General features: G+C 53.3%; 1 protein-coding gene across 19 annotated transcripts in view; it reads left to right on the top strand.

Moving 5' to 3' along the window:
- The window catches only part of TRAF2 (TNF receptor associated factor 2), a 45721-nt gene that overhangs the window by 6430 nt on the left and 19517 nt on the right, over positions 1-19774 (top strand). For 9 of the 19 annotated variants that reach the window (XM_074015984.1, XM_005580376.4, XM_074015988.1 and 6 more), the window contains 3 exons: positions 10524-10742; positions 11389-11467; positions 12371-12469. In XM_074015984.1, coding sequence (XP_073872085.1) covers positions 10555-10742; positions 11389-11467; positions 12371-12469 — 366 coding nt within the window. In that variant the 5' untranslated portion in view covers positions 10524-10554. Of the gene's footprint in view, positions 1-10318; positions 10411-10523; positions 10743-11152; positions 11296-11388; positions 11468-12370; positions 12470-19774 lie in introns of those variants that run through there. The other 10 variants (XM_074015982.1, XM_074015981.1, XM_074015986.1 and 7 more) reach the window with 4 other exon arrangements.

Below are 19774 nucleotides of genomic sequence, written 5' to 3'. Positions count from 1 at the left end.
GGGCTTTTATAGAAGTGGGTTAGAATCGGGTGCCACCCAGTGAACTCTTGCGTGAAGTTCAGTATTGTATGAAGCAGTCGTGCACTGTTGGTGGAGACAGGAATCGAGGAAGTTTGAATCTCCAGCATTTGGGGCATCTTGGAGTCTGCCTGTGAGAAGAGTAAGACCTGGGTTGAACGCAGGCGACGTTTGCGGCGACGAGGTGACCCCTGCAGCGGCCAGGTTGCACCCATATCTGATTTGGTGTCATGGTTTGGGCGGCGTTTGACTTGCGTAACAATACAGCTTGTCCTTTTGAGTCACCGATGCCACCAAACCATGTTCACACACCAGAGTCAGGATGTCAGGTCTCAGCTGCCTGATGACTCCAGCTTAGTGAAGGCCTCTGTGATTTCTTGTGGGGGTGTCCCGTTGTGAAGGGAACACACAGCTCAGCCCCATTAGCAACAAGGGTGCCAGATGCCCCCCACTCTCCTGTGGAGGGAAGTCTTGCTCTGTCCCCACCCTGGAGTGCAGTGGCGCAATCTCGGCTCACTGCAACCTTTGCCTCCTGGGTTCACGCTCTTCTCCTGCCTCAGCCTCCTGAGTAGCTGGGACTATAGGCGCCCACCACCACGCCTAATTTTTTTTTAGTGGAGACGGGGTTTCACCGTGTTAGGATGGTTGTGATCTCCTGACCTCGTGATCTGCCCACTTTGGCCTCCCAAAGTGCTGTGATTACAGGCGTGAGCCACCGCAGAGGGGCTTTTTTATATTAAAACTTGTTTTTTTTTTCTTTTTTTATTTGTGTTTTTTTTTGTTTCTTTTTTTGTTTGAGATGGAGTCTCGCTTTGTCACCCAGTGTGAGCCACTGTGCCTGGCCTTTTTTTTCTTTTTTGAGACAGAGTTTAGCTCTTGTTGCCCAGGCTGGAGTGCAGTGGCGTGATCTCTGGCTCACTGCAACCTCTGCCTCCCAGGTTCAAGCGATTCTACTGCCTCAGCCTCCCGAGTAGGTGGGATTACAGGCACCCACCATGCCCGGCTAATTTTTGTGTTTTTAGTAGAGACAGGGGTTCTCCACTTTGGTCAGGCTGGTCTCGAACTCCTGACCTCAGGTGATCCACCCTCCTATGCACTCCCAAAGTGCTAGGATTACAGGTATGAGCCACCACGCCGGGCCTTAAAACCTGTTCTTGACATTTCTTTGCCATTTTAACTTTTTTGTTATTTTATTTTTATACCTGAGGTCTTGTTATGTTTCCCAAGCTGGTCTCGAACTCCCGGCCTCAAGTGATCCTCCAACCTTAGCCTCCCAAGTAGCTGGGATTACAGGTGCAAGCTACCATGTCAGTCGGTCCCTGCATGTGTGAGAGTCCCCCCCCCGCACGCTCATTCAGTCAGTCACCGCATATGTGAGAGTCCCCCCTGCACGCTCGTTCAGTCGGTCACCGCGTGTGTGAGTCCTCCCTGCACACTCGTTCAGTTACTGCGTGTGTGAGAGTCTTCCCTGCACACGTTTAGTCGGTCGCCGCGTGTGTCCCCCCCCATGCTCGTTCAGTCGGTCACTGTGTGTGTGAGTCCTCCCTGCATACTCGTTCAGTCAGTCACCGCGTGTGTGGCCCCCCCGCACGCTCAGTCGGTCACCGGGTGTGTGAGAGTCCTCCCTGCACACTTTTTCAGTCGATCGCCGTGTGTGTGTCCCCCCCCACACTTTTTCAGTCGGTCACCGCGTGTGTAAGTCCCCCTGCACGCTTGTTCAGTCACCGCATGTGTGGCCCTCCCACACGCTCATTCAGTCACCACATGTGAGTCCCCCCAGCACGCTCATTCAGTCGGTCACCGCGTGTGTGTCCCCCCTGCACGCTTGTTCAGTCAGTCACCATGTGTGTGTGGCCCCCCCGCATGCTCGTTCAATCAGTCGCCACATGTATGAGAGTCCCCCCCCACACGCTCGTTCAGTTGGTCACCGCGTGTGGCCCTCCCACACGCTCATTCAGTCACCACATGTGAGTCCCCCCAGCACGCTCATTCAGTCGGTCACCGCGTGTGTGTCCCCCCTGCACGCTTGTTCAGTCAGTCACCATGTGTGTGTGGCCCCCCCGCATGCTCGTTCAATCAGTCGCCACATGTATGAGAGTCCCCCCCCACACGCTCGTTCAGTTGGTCACCGCGTGTGTCCCCCCCCCGCACTCTCATTCAGTCGGTCACCGCATGTGTGAGAGTCCTCCTCACGCTCTTGTTCAGTCAGTCACTGCGTGTGTGAGAGTCCTCCCTGCACGCTCGTTCAGTCAGTCACCGCGTGTCTGTGTCCCCCCCCCCCGCACACTCGTCCCGCACACTCGTTCAGTCGGTCACCGCAGGGGTGGCACTTTGGTTTTTAGCCGACTTACATGATAGAATTGGGAGTTTTAAAGTAAAACTGATTTGGAAGCCTGAAAAAACCAGCAGCACATTGTTTCCAGATGGAATCACTCCTATCTGACCCCTCACATCTCTTGTGACACGTACGGAAAGCAAGAGCAGCCCATGCTGTCTGGCCACGCACCAGGTCTCAGTCTGTGTGTCTGGTTTAGGTGACCATGTGTTCAGTTCAGTCCCTTCTGCCTCCTGTGTAGGCCACTGAGAGCTCCGAGTCTAAGCCGGAGGAGATTCTGGGACGTGCTAGGCACAGCGGAAGTTGGATTCCAACGTGTGAGCAAATTGGGGCAGTGTCAGAAGTGTGCTAAAATCTTGGTGTAGCACTTTTGAGCCTTTGTGGTGCTTTTCATTAGTTCTTAAAATATATTTATGAATGAGATTCAAATAAAATGTTTAAGGAATCTCTAAGTACAAAGAACCCCAGAGTGCAGTGCGGGGATCAGTGGGACCTCAGGGGCCCTCGACCAGGATGCCTGCCGTGGCCTGGCTGTCTGGGGTTGTGTTTTCATTTGGAAACAGGAATAATGATCCCTGACCTTCCTGCTGTGTCGGGACGTCATGATGGCCACGTGAGGCCGTGTGTGTGAGGAACGTCTGCCACGGATGGAGGCCGTGCTCGTTGTTGTGAATCTCGACTCACTGCAACCTCCTCCTCCCAGGCTCAGGTGATCCTCCCACCTTAGCCTCCTGAGTAGCTGTGACCACAGATGCATACCATCACACCTGGCTCATTTTTTGTATTTTTAGATTTGTTTTTTCGTTTTTTTTTTGTTTTTGTTTTTGTTTTTTTTTTTGAGACACAGGATCACTCTTGCTCAGAGTGGAGTGCAATGGCGCGACCTCAGCTCACTGCAACCTCTGCCTCTCAAGTTCAAGCAATTCTTCTGCCTCAGCCTCTAGAGTAGCTGGGATTACAGGCTTGCACCACCATGCCTGGCTAATTTTTTGTATTTTTAGTGGAGACAGGATCTCACCATGTTAGCCAGCCTGGTCCTGAACTCCTGACCTCAGGTGATCCACCCACCTCTGCATTCCCAAAGTGCTGGGATTACAAGTATGAGCCACCGCGCCCAGCCATTTTTTTGTGGTTTTGGTAGAGACAGGGTTTCATCATGTTCCCCAGGCTGGTCTTAAACTTCTGAGCTTAAGCTCTCTGCCTACCTCGGCCTCCCAAAGTGCTGGGATTACAGGTGTGAGCCACCTCGCCTGGCCCATTTTTGTGGTTCTTTTGTGTCTGACAGGCACGCCTAGGGCAGGGAGGGCACACCTCTGTCTCTCCACCTTCAAGAGCACATTTGGGAGGAATGTCGACGTGAAAAGAAAAAAACGTCTGGAAGATGCGCCAGGATACTCTTCAGTGACACTGTGAAAAAAGAGAAGGCTCACCTTGAATCTTTTTTTTTTTCTGAGATAGAGTCTCGCTCTGTCGCTCAAGTTGGAGTGCAGTGGCAGCGCGATCTCAGCTCACTGCAAGCTCCACCTTCTGGGTTCACACCATTCTCCTGCCTCAGCCTCCTGAGTAGCTGGGACTACAGGCGCCTACCACCACACCCAGCTAATTTTTTGTATTTTTAGTAGAGACAGGGTTTCACCGTGGTCTTGATCTCCTGACCTCGTGATCCACCCGCCTCAGCCTCCCAAAGTGTTGGGATTATAGGCGTGACCACCGTGCCCGGCCCACTGAATCTGTCTACCCCAGCAAAATGATCCTTTATTTTACCTTCTTGCCCCATTCTACACTAGCATGACTGCACTCATAGGGTTCTTCACATTTTATATCCTATTTAACATCTTATAACAAGTATGAAATAGGATTTTGTCCTAAAGAATGTGGCTTAAAGCTGGGCGTAGTGGCTCATGCCTGTAATCCCAGCATTTTGGGAGGCCGAAGCGGGTGGATCACCTGAGGTCAGGAGATCAAGATCATCCTGGCTAACATGGTGAAACCCTGTCTCTAGTAAAAAATACAAAAAATTAGCCGGATGTGGTGGCAGGTGCCTGTAGTCCCAGCTACTTGGGAGGCTGAGGCAGGAGAATGGCTTGAACCTGGGAGGCGGAGGTTGCAATGAGCCAAGATCGCGCCACTGCACTCCAGCCTGGGCGACAGAGCAAGACTCTGTCTCAAAAAAAGAAAAAAAAACGTGGCTTAAAAACTAATGATATTTAAAAATAGAAAATTTCTCTGTCCAAAGTGGGTTAGAAGCCACTTCTAAAACTATTAAACCTTTTTAAACTATTAGTGGCTCAACTGGGCACAGTGGCTCATGCCTGTAATCTCAGTACTTTGGGAGGCTAAGGTGGGCGGATTATCTGAGGTCAGGAGTTCGAGACCAGCCTGGCCAACATGGTGAAACCTTGTCTCCTAAAATACAAAAATTAGCCAGGCGTGGTGACAGGCATCTGTAGTCCCCAGCTACTCAGGACGCTGAGGCAGGAGAATTGCTTGAACCTGGGAGGCGGCAGTTGTACCTTAAATCACGCCATTGCACTCCAGCCTGAGCAACAGAGCGAGACTCTGTCTCAGAAAAAAACAGAAATAAATCAATAAACCATTAGTGGCTCATGAAATCAATGTAATAGCTTCTGATCAGAACAGAAGGAAGAAAATAGAACACTCAGAATGCCTGTCATGAAGACGAAGTGTAGTTCTGTGAACCTTTGGTTTTAGTGACGTATGTGTACGTAGCACGTCTCCACATGTCATGATAAACGTGTGCTGAGGGTGCAGTCCTGGTGAGGTTTTAGTGATGTGTGTGTACGTAGCACGCCTCCACGTATCATGATAAACGTGTGCTGAGGGTGCAGTCCTGGTGAGCAGGCTCCCACCTCAGTTTGCCACAGCTGGTGTGCATCTGTGAGCTCTGGAACATCCGCGTAAGCTCTGCCACCCCCAGGAGCGGGTGCACCTACCTTCGAAAAAGAGGGAGAAACAGGTGTGGCCTCCTCACCAAGGGACTTTGAGTACTGGGCAGGCAGAGCCCCAGCATCCCCTCTGTTGGGTGTTTGGAGGAGTAAGTTTAGGTTATAAGCATGTTTTCTGAACTCTGAAGTACCACATGAGTGCAAGGTCTCACTAAATTACAGATTCAGAAGCAGGGATTGAAAGCACACCACTGCTGGCTTTGCGGGGCAGAGAGGTGACTGGCAGTCAGTCTTGTCACAGTTTCTCAAGAGTCAGCCCTATTCAGGCCAGTGAGCGCAGCTCAGGGATGAGGTCGCTGCCTGTGCGTTCCCCTCTCCTGTACGCGGCGTCAGTTTTGGCAGTGCACGTGTCTCCTGTGGAGGATGAGAGGGGCTGGCCCCATGGGTCTGCAGGGTTGGCGCAGCATCGGAAGACACTTGGAACGTGCTTCTGTTGGTGAGCTAGGTCAAGGAAGCTTTGGGGAATGTTTGCGGAAGGGGCTGAGGGTGGTTGTCTTGGGGCCTAACTTTTTCTGAGTTAAAAAGCACCTCCTATTTGGGATCCATGTGGTAGTGACCCTTTTTCTTTTTTACTTTTTCTTTTCTTTTCTTTTTTTTTTTTTTTGAGACCGAGTCTCGCTGCAGTGCCCAGGTTGGAGTGCAGTGGTGCAATATCAGCTCACTGCAACCTCTCCTTCCCGGGTTCAAGTGATTCTCCTGCCTCAGTCTCCTGAGTAGCTGGGATTACAAGTGTGCGCCACCACGCCCGGCTAATTTTTTTTTTTTTTTTTGAGACGGAGTCTCGCTCTGTCACCCAGGCTGGAGTGCAGTGGCCAGATCTCAGCTCACGGCAAGCTCTGCCTCCCGAGTTTACGCCATTCTCCTGCCTCAGCCTCCTGAGTAGCTGGGACTACAGGCGGCCGCCACCTCGCCCGGCTAGTTTTTTTGTATTTTTTTTAGTAGAGATGGGGTTTCACCGTGTTAGCCAGGATGGTCTTGATCTCCTGACCTTGTGATCCGCCCGTCTCGGCCTCCCAAAGTGCTGGGATTACAGGCTTGAGCCACCGCGCCCGGCCCTAATTTTTGTATTTTTAGTAGAGATGGGGTTTCACCCTGTTGGTCAGGCTAGTCTCAAACTCCTGACCTCGTGATCCGCCCGTCTCGGCCTCCCAAAATGCTGGGATTACAGGTGTGAGCCACCGTGCCTGGCCTATTTTTTTTTTTTAGTGGAGTCTTGCTGCATCGCCCAGGCTGGAGTGAAGTGGTGTGATCTCAGCTCACTGCAACCTCTGCTTCCTGGGTTCAAGCGATTCTTCTGCTTCAGCCTCCAGAGTAGCTGGGATTATAGGCACACACCACGATGCCCGGCTAATTTTTGTATTTTTAGTAGAGATGGGGTTTCACCATCTTGGCCAGGATGGTCTTGATCTCTTGACCTCATGATCCACCTGCTTTGGCCTCCCAAAGTGCTGGGATTACAGGCGTGAGCCACCGCGCCCGGCCGGTTGTGGCCCTTTTTCAGGGGTTTACAGGTAAACTGTCCTTCCACTTTTTGAGATCTGGGGACATTACATGGGAGTTGGAGGCAAGTCTCAGAAGGCTGCTGGGCCTTGTCCTGGGTACAGGCTGCTTAGGCCTAACTCAGGGTTACCAAGGGGCAGGTGTGCAGATCCATAGGGACCAGCACCGGGGGCTCTTCCAAGCAGGGCAAAAGTGTTAAGGGAACAGAGGAGAGCAGGTGGACTGGGGGCATCATGAGGATGGTGGGGGATAAGACCAGATGGGCCTAAACCCAGTGGCTGGGTTTCCTTCTGAGTGCCCAGGATGTTCCTGGGGAGCCCTCAAGAAGGGGTGCCTTATTGGTGTGGGTGTGAAGGAGGAGCAGAGAGCAGGGTCAGGGCCAGAGAAGGGGCCAGTGCTGGCAGCGTGGAGGCAGAGCCAGTGGGATTGGCCTGTGATTGGACAAGGAATGGGCTCAGAAAGCATCCTGGATAGCTGGGCATGGAGGTGCGCTCACCTCTAGTCCCAGTCACTCAGGAAACTGACAGGAGGATTGCTTGAGCCCAGGACTTCCAACCTGTAGTGTGCAGTGATCACGCCTGTGAATAGTCAGTGTACTCCAGCTAGGGCAACATAGTGAGACCCCTGTTTCTCAAGAAAAGTGAAAGCCTCCTGGGTTTGGCTGAGTCCCTGGTGAATGGCGGAGCGGTCCTGAGAGCTGGGAAGACCTCTTTCTGGGACAGCAACTGGGGCAGAGGTGAGAGGAGGAGAGGAGGGCCTCAGCAGCGTTCTGGCCTCTTGGGTCCATCCAAGACTTGCTGGTCCTGGGCCTGCTGGGAGAGGTCAGCCCCGTTCAGGCGAGCAGTCCTGGGACTGGGTGACCCACACCGCTGTGTCGGGGGCACACAGTGACACGTCGTTTTCCTCACTGCTGTGGCCACAGCCTTCCTGCTGCTGCTCTGCCTGTTGGGTGGGTCCTGCTGCTTCGAGGTTGCAAGTGACCCAAGGCTTCCAGGACACCCTTTTGGCAACTCGGGCCTTGGAAAGACAGCAGAGCAGGTATGCAGTGTTAGGACCTGTGGCTGAGCTAACAGCCTGCCTGGAGGCATCAGTCAGGCTCAAGTAGGACAGCAAGGCCCCCATCTTAGGGCTGTTGTCCAGGCACAGAGCAGTCAGCATCCACTGTCCTTCCTGGAGAAAAAATGGAAAATGCATTTGTTATTTAAATGTTGGAATGGGCCATTCACAGTGGCTCCTACCTGGAATCCCAGCACATTAGGAGGGCGAGGTTGGTGGATCACATGAGGCCAGGAGTTCAAGACGATCCTGGCCAACATGGTGAAACCCCGTCTGAAAAATACAAAAAATTAGCTGGGTGTGGTGGCGTGTACCTGTGGTCCCAGTTACTTGGGAGACTGAGGCATGAGAATTGCTTGAACCCAGGAGGTGGAGGTTGCAGTGAGCTGAGATTCCTCCACTGCACTCCAGCCTGGGTGACGGAGCATGAGACTTTAAAGGAAAAAAAGAAAAGGAATGGTTCTGATAAGTCATTCCTTAAGTAAATAAAATGCCACCCCAGTTTGCCCTCTGGGGAGAGGACTCTGGAGGCTGCCCTCCACCCTCAGGCCGGGGCCTGCCTGTCAGTCCCTGCCTCCCTGGGCTGCCTGCTGGGGATCTCAGCTGACACCATGCCCCTGTCCTTCCTCCACCTCTTTCCGAGGTTGGTCTGCCTGGAGTCGCCCTTCTAGGGGTGAGCCCCCCATCCCCACTGGAAGTCCCTCCCTAGCTGTCCCCAGTTCCCTGAATCAAGACTGCTTTCCTGCTAGAGAGATGACCCCAATTCCCACCCCCTTTCTTTGGGCTCTCAGGGGCCAGGACCGGAGACAGAGCGTACTTAGAGCTAGCCCTGGCCCTCAGGCTGCTTTTGGAAGGCGGAGTGTGGCAGGTGAGCATCAGGTGACACGTGCCCCCATGGCGACCGCAAGAAGGCGCTGGAGGCCGGTGTGAAGGAGCGGGGGTTTCGGGTCCTCACGCCTGGCCCTGGTTCCAGGTATGAGGCTGTGGAGACGCACGGGTCTGCCTCTAATCCACAGCTTCCCGTTGCTGCTTGGGCAGCTCCATGGTTGCCATCTGGTTGTGTTTCGAGTTTGTTCTCTTGGGTATCTGTGCCCCGGAAGTTCCCTGTGCTTGATGGGGCCAGCACGTGTGAACAAACTTCACTTCAGCCAGAAGCTTTGAAGTCTTTGGACTCAAGCTTTACCCAAACCGCTTACAGGGTTGGCGGGGACCAAGTGCCTGTCTCCCCCTTTTTTTTGAGATGGAGTCTTGCTCTGTCGCCCAGGCTGGAGTGCGGTGGTGTGATCTCGGCTCACTGCAACCTCTGCCTCCCAGGTTCACGCCATTCTCCTGCCTCAGCCTCCCGAGTAACTGGGACTACAGGCGCCCGCCCCCATGCCCGGCTAATTTTTGTATTTTTAATAGAGACGGGGTTTCATCGTGTTAGCCAGGATTGTCTCGATCTCCTGACCTCATGATCTGCCCACCACAGCCTCCCAAAGTGCTGGGATTACAGGTGTGAGATTTGTAGTTCATTGAGAGAGAGAGAGAAAACGCTTAGTGTGCCGGGTAACTGCTCACTCTCATTGTCTGCTCACTCTGCCCAATGAGTGGGTCTAGGCATCCTCATTGTTCCCTTCCTCTGTCCTCAGCATCAGCCCAACCCTGACCAGGCCCCTTCCTGGGATTCCCGCACAACAGGAGCTCCGTGATGGGAAGGGGAGAGGGAAACCCACCTGGGGGTGCTCTTACAGGAGAGCAGAGCCCAGTGGAGTCTCTGCCGGGGACACTGAGGGAGGAAGAGCCACAGTTAATCCAAAAGGAAGGGTGGGGTGCAGTGATTGGCTGGATGATGCTCAGAGAGGCAGGAAAAGGGCACGGCACGGAGTGGCTGAGGCCATCTGTGGTGGCCTTGGTGCCTAGAGTGGCAGAAGGAGAGGGCGTGGTGCAGGGCACCAAGGCCATCTGTGGCTGCCTTGGTGGGGCTGACTGAGTTCTAGTGGACAGCAAGGGGCCAGGGCAGGGCTGGCTCATGGAGGGCTCTGAAGGCCACGTGCATCATCTGAAGTGAGGGGAAACCCATGGGTAGCTAAAGGGAATGCACTAGCCAACCCCAGGTGTGCTGCACTGCTGCTCTAGGGGCTGGCCTGGCGGCATGGCTCTCTCCTGAGTGCCTGTAGGGCCTGAGTGCTGGCAGGCAGGCATCTCCTGCCCAGTGGGTTTGGTAAGATATTTCAGAAGGCATCCACCACTCTAAAACATGCTTATTGTGGGAACCATGGGGGAGACCGAAGAGCCTAGAGCCTTGAGAGCCTCTGACCGTTAATGTTAACAGGAAGGCAGCCTGTTCCTCTGGCTGGGGAGGGGGGTGTGCACGACAGGAAGCCCGTGCGTCTGTGCCTCTCTGGAGCTGTGGGTTGGGTATGTGGATGCCAGCCATGTGGTCCCCACCCTCACTGAGCCTGAGTTTCCGTACTAGCGGCAGGAGATGGGACTAGAGGGTCTCTAAGGCTTCCCAAAGCTCTGCAGTTCTGCTTCTCCGAGTCTTGACTGCAGGTCAGTGGGGACCTGGCCCCTCACCATCGCCTGCTACTGATCACCATCGGTTTGGTTTTCTCTGGAGGACTGTTCTGGAATTGAGGTGTAACGTGCTGTGTGTTCTTCCTTAGGGCTTGGTCGTTTGCGGGGGTCACAGCTCTTATGGCTGCAGCTAGCGTGACCCCCCCTGGCTCCTTGGAGTTGCTACAGCCTGGCTTCTCCAAGACCCTCCTGGGGACCAAGCTGGAAGCCAAGTACCTGTGCTCCGCCTGCGGAAACGTCCTGCGCAGGCCCTTCCAGGCGCAGTGTGGCCACCGGTACTGCTCCTTCTGCCTGGCCAGCATCCTCAGGTGCACGGGGCCCGCAGGCTGGGAGGAGGGGCAGGCAGGCCAGGCTAGCCTTAGAGCCACGCTGCCCAGCCTGGTAGCTCCCGGCAGAGCCGGGTCCAGCTTAGATGTGCTCCAGTTATCAATATTCCCTGGATTTCGGAGGTTTACCACAAAGAATGTAAAATTAATAATTTTAAAATAACAATTTGAAATACTATTGTGGATATGTGGGGTTAAATATGATACATCGTTATAGTTAATTTCACTTTTTTATTATTTTTAATGTGAGTACTGGAAGGTTTAAAGTGCCGCCTACTGCTCACTTTTGGCTGCTCGAGTGGTGTGAGAGGCGTGGCCTCTGCACGTCAGCAGCAGCTCGGCCTATGGGGAGAGCCGGCAGCACCTGAGTTACTGCAGCCAGTGTCCTTGGCAGTTCAGGCGCGCCTTCTTCACAATCGGGGAGAGATAGAAACATTGTCCTGTGAATATTGGGGTTTAAAACATGTCCCGTTAACATTTGCCTGCTGTTGGTTTCACTAACGATGAGAAAGTTTAAAGAAACTGTGGTGTGGAGGTAGGTTTTTGAACTGAAGCAAATGGTGTTCATTTACTTTTTGTATTAAGTTTCACGGTGGGATTTTTTTTTTTTTGTCTTTTTCCCCCCTAGCTCTGGGCCTCAGAACTGTGCTGCCTGTGTTCACGAGGGCATATATGAAGAAGGCATTTCTATTTTAGAAAGCAGTTCGGTAAGTAAAATGTCTTGAAGCCAAAAATGTTAAACAGAAAATGTCTTAATTTCTTTTGTTTTTTGAGACAGAGTCTCGCTCTGTCCGCCAGGCTGGAGTGCAGTGGCCGGATCTCAGCTCACTGCAAACTCCGCCTCCCGGGTTTACACCATTCTCCTGCCTCAGCCTCCCGAGTAGCTGGGACTACAGGCACCCGCCACCTCACCCGGCTAGTTTTTTGTATTTTTTAGTAGAGACGGGGTTTCACCGTGTTAGCCAGGATGGTCTCGATCTCCTGACCTCGTGATCCGCCCGCCTTGGCCTCCCAAAGTGCTGGGATTACAGGCGTGAGCCACCGTGCCCGGCCCAGCAGTTTCTTTTAACACCATGGGTGGGGCTGGGCAAAGTGTCTCACACCTGTAATCCCAGCACTTTGCGGGGCCGAAGTGGGTGGATCACATGAGGTCAGGAGTTCGAGACCAGCCTGGTCCACATAGTGAAACCCCATCTCTACCAGAAATACAAAAAATTAGCTGGGCTTGGTGGCGCACGCCTACAGTCCCAGCCACTTGGGAGGCTGAAGTGGGAGGATCGCTTGAGCCTGGGAGGCGGAGGTTATAGTGAGCCAAGATCATGCCACTGTACTCCAACCTGGGTTACAAAGTGAGACCCCTCCTTAAAAAAAAAAAAAAGGGCAGCCAGAAGTTGTCCCTTAGCAGACTCGGGAAGTTTAGGGTCTGGAAATTTTGGCATCAAGGTGAGTCTAAAAACAAAATGGAATCAGGGAGTCATCCTCTGCTCCTGGAGTGGCCTGGGAAGGCAACGCGACGCAGTGTTGGTTGGTTTGGACACGTGGCCTGTGTTCCTCGGTTGCAGCAGGGAGACTGGGAGGAGGTTTAACCTGAGGGATGTTCCTCTCCCCAGGCTTTCCCAGATAATGCTGCCCGCAGGGAGGTGGAGAGCCTGCCGGCCGTCTGTCCCATTGATGGGTGCACCTGGAAGGGGACCCTGAAAGAATATGAGGTAAAGATGCCTGTGTGTGGCACGGTGACAGAAGCCCAGCGGTCGGGAGTCGCCCACGCTCCCCCAGCGGTCGGGACCTTGTCCTGCACGTTCTCACTGGGGCTGAAGCCTGTCTGATGTCTGTGGAGGAAGAGACGGAGCTGCTCCTTAGAGTACGTCCATTTAGAAACACAAGTAGTGCAGAGCACAGACCTGCACCATGGAGCTAGGGCTGTGTGACCTCAGGCGAGGTACTTACCCTCTCTGTGCCTCAGGTTTCTTGTCTGTCAATGGGAGTACAGGATCCCACCATCATGGGGTAACTGTGAGGGTTGGAGGTGCCCGTGTGAGCCTTGGGCATGCTGTGGTTATCTAAGGTTATCTAAGTGGTAGCATTTCCTGGGAATGAAGGGGAGATCGCTGTGCACTGGGGCCTGCGGCTTTCAAGTTTGGTGGGGGTTTTTGTTGTGTCTCTTGTATCCACAAAGGATTTCTTATTTTGAATTGTGTTGACATTGGAAATTGCAGAAATAATGGACACCTTTGTCTTATGGTCACAGCAACATAGGCAGTGGCCTGCACTTCAGTTGGCCGTGGTTTGTCCCTGTGTACTGGGCGAGCTGTGTGCTGGGCGAGGCGGGCTTGCGTTCCTGCACTGGCGCATTGGGGATTTCAGTGTGATTCTCATGTCACCTTTTAGGCATTTGGAAACTTAACCTGTAGTGTAGAGGCCAGGAGGTGCCGAGAGAGCTAGTCAAGGCCACTACGGCTTGCCAAGTTATGCAGTCTTCCTTCTTGTCATAATGAGTGCCCTTTAAGAGGTTTCTCTCTGGGATCCTTGTACAGGATTCCTGGAGTAACACTGTCCACCGAGCCCAAAGGTAGAGGCAGCCCAGTGTCCACGGATGATGGATAAACATGGGAAGTGTGATCTGTGAACATGGTGGGATATGATTCAGCCTTAAAAAGGAAGGAGATTCAGACACACACTCCCCAGGGATGAACTCTGAGGCCAGTGTGCTGAGTGACATGAGCCAGTTACCAAAGAACAGACCCTCTGTGATTCCACTTGGGGACACCCCCAGAGTCATCACATCCGTAGGCACAGGAAGTAGAATGGAGGGGCAGGGGTCATTGTTCAGTGAGCACTGAGTCACAGATTGGAATCTCACAGTAAGGCGGTACCTTGATGCCATCCAGTCCAGCCTCAGGTTGGTGAGGCTGTGAGGGCTGTTTGCTCGGAACCCTGGCTTTCTGCACTTAAGGGAGCTTCCTGCCCAGGCCGGGTCTGGGATCTCCTGCTTAGCTGGACCCCAGGGTGTTGCCGGCTGGGTTGGAATTGGACCTGCATTACTGTGGGTTTCTCCTCTCCCCTCTCTGCCCTGTGAGCCTGGCCACGCCTTCCTCGATCTTTTGAGACTCTGCTTTGTGGTCTTTGGGCTCCAAGTTTCGTTTTTTCAGAAGAATCGTCCCAGCTGTATCTGGGGTGAACGAGATGTGCTTCCTCCCTAGCCCGGGGATTGTGTCCTGGACATGGAGCGAGACTCCTGCCTCTGTGGACAGAGATGCCAGGCCGTCCGCAGCCACGACGTGTGATGCAAAGCTTTCTAGGCCCCTGTGTGGCTCTGCTGCACGAGCGGCTGTGGTGCATGGCATCGTACACCCCACTCCCTGCTCCTCTAAAGAGGCGCAGCTTGGTCATTGCCCAGTGCTGTCTGCAAGGGAGATGGCTCCCAGGGGAGGTGGCCCAGGGTCAGGGTCTCCCTGGTAGGGTCAGAGTACTAGCTGGCTGCAGGGGGTAGGGGTGCTATGCTACCCCTTTGAGAGGACTGAGAGGTGCCTGGGGGACAGGTGGGATAATAGTTCCCAGCTCTGCACTGGACCCTGAGGCCTCTGGGGTCTCTGCCACTTCCAGGCTCATGGGATGCAACAGTGACAATTATGAGGGCCTCCGGCTGAGGGCCAGGGACTATAGCCAGCCCCTGGGCTGGGGTGCCACGCGGTCCTGCAGGCACGCAGGGTGGAAAGTCCCTGGCCTGCACCTTTGAGAGCTCTGGAAAGTCCCTGAGAGGAGCCGGGTTTGGTCATGTGGGAGGGGCGGGCACTGCTCTGGAATAGCTTGGCTGTGGCCTTTGATTTTATTGATAAAACCTCTCACTGGCTGTAAATGTCACACGTGGGGACGGAAATCAAACTCTCTCCGTGCAGTTGGGAGCCAGCTGTGCAGGCGTAGCCATGCCTGAGTCGCCTCTCTCTGTGCTCAGGTTGTTCAGAGTGTGCTGCTAGTTGGGGCCTTATTGTGAACACAGTCCTGAGGCTAAGGCTGCTTTTCTTTCTTGATGGTCTGAACTTTGTTGGAAAAGGGGAAAATCCTGCTTAGCTTTTGAATATGTTTGTCCTTTGCAATGATGCCTTTCTAGGAACTGAATGATTTTATTTATTTACTTTTATTTTTAAGTTTTTTTTGAGGCAGGGTCTCGCTCTGTTGTCCAGGCTAGAGCGCAGTGGCACGATCTCGGCTCACTGCAACCTCCACCTCCCAGGTTCAAGCGATTCTTCTGCCTCAGCCTCCAGGTGCCTGCCACCACACCTGGCTCATTTTTTGTATTTCTTGTAGAGATGGGGTTTTGTACCATGTTGGCCAGGCTGGTCTTGAATTCCTGACCTCAAGTGATCCATCCGCCTTGGCCTCCCGAAGTGCTGAGATTACTGGCATGAGCCACTGCACCTGGCCAAATCGAGTGATTTTTGAAACTTTAGGTAAATGTTGATGGAGTGCTTGCCGAGCGCTAAAAGCAGAGCTGAATTCCCCAGCAGCCCTGGAGCTACTCGTTCTGGCAGCTGGGTCCACCGTGGGGGTGCAGGGAGACCTTCCAGAGGGGACACAGAAGGGCTGCACGAGCACGGAAAGGCCGGGAAAAGCCAAGTCTGCTCGGCCTCATGGACATTCTAGTGACATTCAGAGGGATGACGACTGTATTTGCGTCAAATGTTTACTTTGAATTCTGGCTGAATAAATATTGATTTTTTTGAGCTGTGCCCGCTGTGAGTGGGGAGAAGACTGAGACAGATGGTGCTGGTGTAGATGTATCTGCTGCAGGACATCCCTGGTCCCACTGGGGATTTCAAGTACCAAGTCCCAAGAGAAAGGTGTTTTTTTTGTTTTGTTTTTTGTTTTTTGAGACGGAGTCTCGCTCTGTCGCCCAGGCTGGAGTGCAGTGGCCCAGTCTCAGCTCACTGCAAGCTCCGCCTCCCGGGTTTACGCCATTCTCCTGCCTCAGCCTCCCGAGTAGCTGGGACTACAGGCGCCTGCCACCACGCCCGGCTAATTTTTTTGTATTTTTAGTAGAGACGGGGTTTCACCGTGTTAGCCAGGATGGTCTCGATCTCCTGACTTTGTGATCTGCCCGCCTCAGCCTCCCAAAGTGCTGGAATTACAGGTGTGAGCCACCGCGCCCAGCCAAGAAGTATTTTATTTTTGACATTTCAAGCATGCAGCGCATCTGAGCAGTGAGGCTGAAAATAGAGGCATGCCGCTGCACCATAGGCCTGCACGCTGCCCCACAGCACCAGCCAGCCTTCGCCAGCCTTCTTTCAGCCCTTCAACCCTGACACATATTTTTTTCTTTTCTGGCTTATTTTAAAGCAAATGAAGATGTCATATCATTTCATCTATGAGCATTTTATTATTATTATTATTTTTAGAGATAGGGTCTTGCTCTGTTGCCCAAGCTAGCATGTAGTGATGGAATCCTAGCTCGCTGCAGCCTCGAACTCCTGGGCTCAAGTGATCCTCCCGCTTTGGCCTCCTAAAGTGCTGGGATTACAGGTGGGAACTCACTGTGCCCAGCCATTTTATTATGTTTTAAAAGACAGTCTTTTTTATTTTTACTTTTTATTTATTTATTTTTTTGAGATGGAGTCTTGCTCTGTTACCCAGGCTGGAGTGCAGTGGCTCAATCTTGGCTCACTGCAAGCTCTGCCTCCTGGGTTCACATCATTCTCCTGCCTCAGCCTCCCAAGTGGCTGGGACTACAGGCGCTCACCACCACGCCCAGCTGATTTTTTGTATTTTTAGTAGAAATGGGGTTTCACTTTGTTAGCCAGGATGGTCTCGATCTCCTGACCTCGTGATCAGCCTGCCTCGGCCTCCCAAAGTGCTGGGATCACAGGCGTGAGCCACCACGCCCGGCCTAAAGAACAGTCTTTTAATTAAATCTAAGAACACTGTGCATTCGTTTTTATGTTTCATAAGCCGTAATAGTTGTTTTGTAAGTCATAATAGTTGTTTTGTAACCCATAATAGTTGTTTCATAAGCCATAGTAGTTGCTGAGACTCCTCTTTGACTCAGCTTGATGATGGCTCATTACACACTAGTGCGGCCGAGGCTGGGTCCTGTCCCGTCAGTGGGTAGCAGAGTGCAAGGCGCTGTCGGGTTCAGGGAGTTGGTTCCTTTGGCGGGCTTAGCTTGGACCAGTGCTACGGGAGGTCTTGGAGGGCCGGGCCCGTGTACCCTGGGGCGCCTCTGAGGAGTAGTTGCAGCATCTGTGTGAAGGTTTGGGAGGAACACTCCCCAGGGAGGTTGAAGGGAAGCCAGCCCAAGTGCCTGTGCTGTCCAGAGCAGGGTCTCCCCTCTCCAGGGAGGTGTCATTAACGCTTTCCTGATTCACTTGGGGCTTCTGAGCTGTAGCCAGCTTTCCATGGAGCTGCTGACCCCCGCTTCCCACCCCACGAAGGGCCCTGCAGCCAGGTCTTCTGCTGTCCTGGCCTCTCGGGAACCTTCCTCTCAGCACGTTGTCCTCCTCTCTCCGGGCTGCGCCCATCGGTACAGAATGTGCTGTAGTCTCTCCTGCCTCAAAACTGAGGGTTGTGCTCAGTGAGCTAAGCCAGGCACAGGAAGATAAATACTGCATGAATTCACTGACAGAGTCCCCGGAGTGGTCAAATTCAGAGCCAGGGGATGGTGCTGGGGGCTGGAGGAGGGGAATGGGGAGTTAGGGTTTAACAGGGATAGGGTTTCAGGTTTCTACAACGGAAAGGGTTGTGGAGGTAGATGGTGGTGATGGTTATGTAACATCAGTGAAACGTACTTAATACCACAGAACTGTGCACTTAAAAATGGTTAAGATGATGCATTTTATGTTTATCATGATTCAAGAAACTTAACAGATTTTCAACTCCATGTTCCTTTGACTTCCATTCCCTTTCTTTGTTCCCAGTCATAGCAGACTTCTCCCAAAAGACATGTTTAAATCTGACCGGGCATAGCGGTTCATGCCTGTAATCCCAGTACTTTGGGAGGCTTAGGTGGGCAGATTGCTTGAGCTCAGGAGTTCAAGACCAGCCTGGGTAAGATGGCTCTACCGCTGGGCATGAGGGCTCACGCCTGTAATCCCAGCACTTTGGGAGGCTGTGGCAGGTGGATCACAAGGTCAGGAGATTGAGAACATCCTGGCTAACACAGTGAAACCCTGTCTCGACTAAAAATACAAAAAAATGGCCGGGCGCAGTGGCTCGAGCCTGTAATCCCAGCACTTTGGGATGCCAAGATGGGCGGATCACGAGGTCAGGAGATCGAGACCATTCTAGCTAGCATGGTGAAACCCCGTCTCTACTAAAAAAAATACAAAAAACTAGCCGGGCGAGGTGGCGGGCACCTGTAGTCCCAGCTACTTGGGAGGCTGAGGCCAGAGAACGGCATGGACCTGGGAGGCGGAGCTTGCAGTGAGCTGAGATCCGGCCACTGCACTCCAGCCTGGGCGACAGAGCAAGACTCCATCTCAAAAAAAACAAACAAAAAAAAAAAAAACACAAGATGGCTCTACCAAAAATACAAAGAAATTTAGCTGGGTGTGGTGGTGTGTGCCTGTAGTCCCAGCTATGTGGGGGCTGTGGTCGAGGCTGCAGTGACCTATATTCTCACCCCTGCACTCCAGCCTAGTTGACCGTATCAGTCCATTTTTCATACTACTATGAAGAAATACCTGAGACTGGGTAGTTTATAAAGAAAAAAAGGTTGAATGGACTTACAGTTCCACATGACTGGGGAAGCCTCACAATCATGGAGGAAGGCAAAGGAGGGGAAAGGCACGTCTCACATGGCAGCAGGCAAGAGAGCATGTGCAGGGGAACTGCCATGTATAAAACCGTCAGATCCCATGAGACTTACTCACTGTCATGAGAACAGCACGGGAAAAACCCGTCCCACGATTCAGTGACCTCCCACCGGGCCCCTCGCACAACACGGGGATTATGGGCGCTGCAGTTCAAGATGAGATTTGAGTGGGGACACAGCCACACCATATCAGTGACAAAGTGAGACCCTGTCTCAAAAAAACAAAACAAAACAAAAAGCCTTGTTTAGTTTTATTTCCACACCTCACCGGCCCCTTATGGAGGCAGGCGGCACCTCCTGTGGCTTGGGCCAGAGGCCTGAGAGTCCTTCTTGACTTCTCTGTGTCCCTGTAAGAGCACATTCAGTCTGCCAGCAGGTCCACGTGGCTCCCCAGACACGTCCTGCATCTCGCCCTCTCTCCCTTTCCACTAGCACCTTTGTGGTGCGTGCCACCCCGTTCTTCCTCCTGTGACCACGCGGCTTCCCAACCTTAGAGTCTGTGAGAAGCGCGGCTGCCAGGCAGTCCTGGAAGAGTTCAGCCACATCCCGTCACCTTGCTGTCCCGACCCCTCACATCCGGGCAGAGCCCTCAAAACGGTCCAGGAAGCCCTGCCAGGGGCAGCAGTGGGCCAGAGAGGTGGCTGGGTTCTGCATCCTACATTCTAGATTCTTCCTGGCTTGGGTGTGGCGAGGAGCTGGCACGGCCTCCTTTCCCTCTGTGTCCTTCTCCCTTGCCACCCTGGCCATCTGTGGACGTCCACAGTCCTCTGCCTCGCCTGACGCTTAGCCTGCAGCACCGGCTCCTGCCTCCCTAGACCGCATCTTGTGGCACCTTCCCGGCCCTGCCTCCACTGCCTGCCTTCCGTGGTGTTCCGGCACCGGTGGTCACTCTGTCAGGTTGTCAGCTCCAGGAGGGCAGGGCCTCTGCCCAGCTCATGGGTGGCTCAGTGTGTGGGAATGCGTGGGCTCCTGAGTGACCTTCCTGTGTGTCACTGGCCCTCGCCTGTCTTCCTTGTAGCTTAGGCCCTTTCTAATGCATGTGCTGTGCAACTAGCTCCTGGCACCTTGGCCTGGTGGGCTTGTGCCTCAGGCCTTTGCTGGCTTCCTGGTGCTGGAGGCAGAGGCCACCTGCCCTCATGCTATCTCCTGTGCGTGTTCCCTGTCCCTTCACACCTCCCGCCTACAGTGAGGATGGGGCTGGGACTGGCAA

The sequence above is a fragment of the Macaca fascicularis genome, chromosome 15, assembly GCF_037993035.2.
Source record: "Macaca fascicularis isolate 582-1 chromosome 15, T2T-MFA8v1.1".
NCBI lineage: Eukaryota > Metazoa > Chordata > Mammalia > Primates > Cercopithecidae > Macaca > Macaca fascicularis.
The sequence above is the reverse complement of the archived record's forward strand: the minus strand, read 5'-3'. Positions and strand labels throughout refer to the sequence as shown.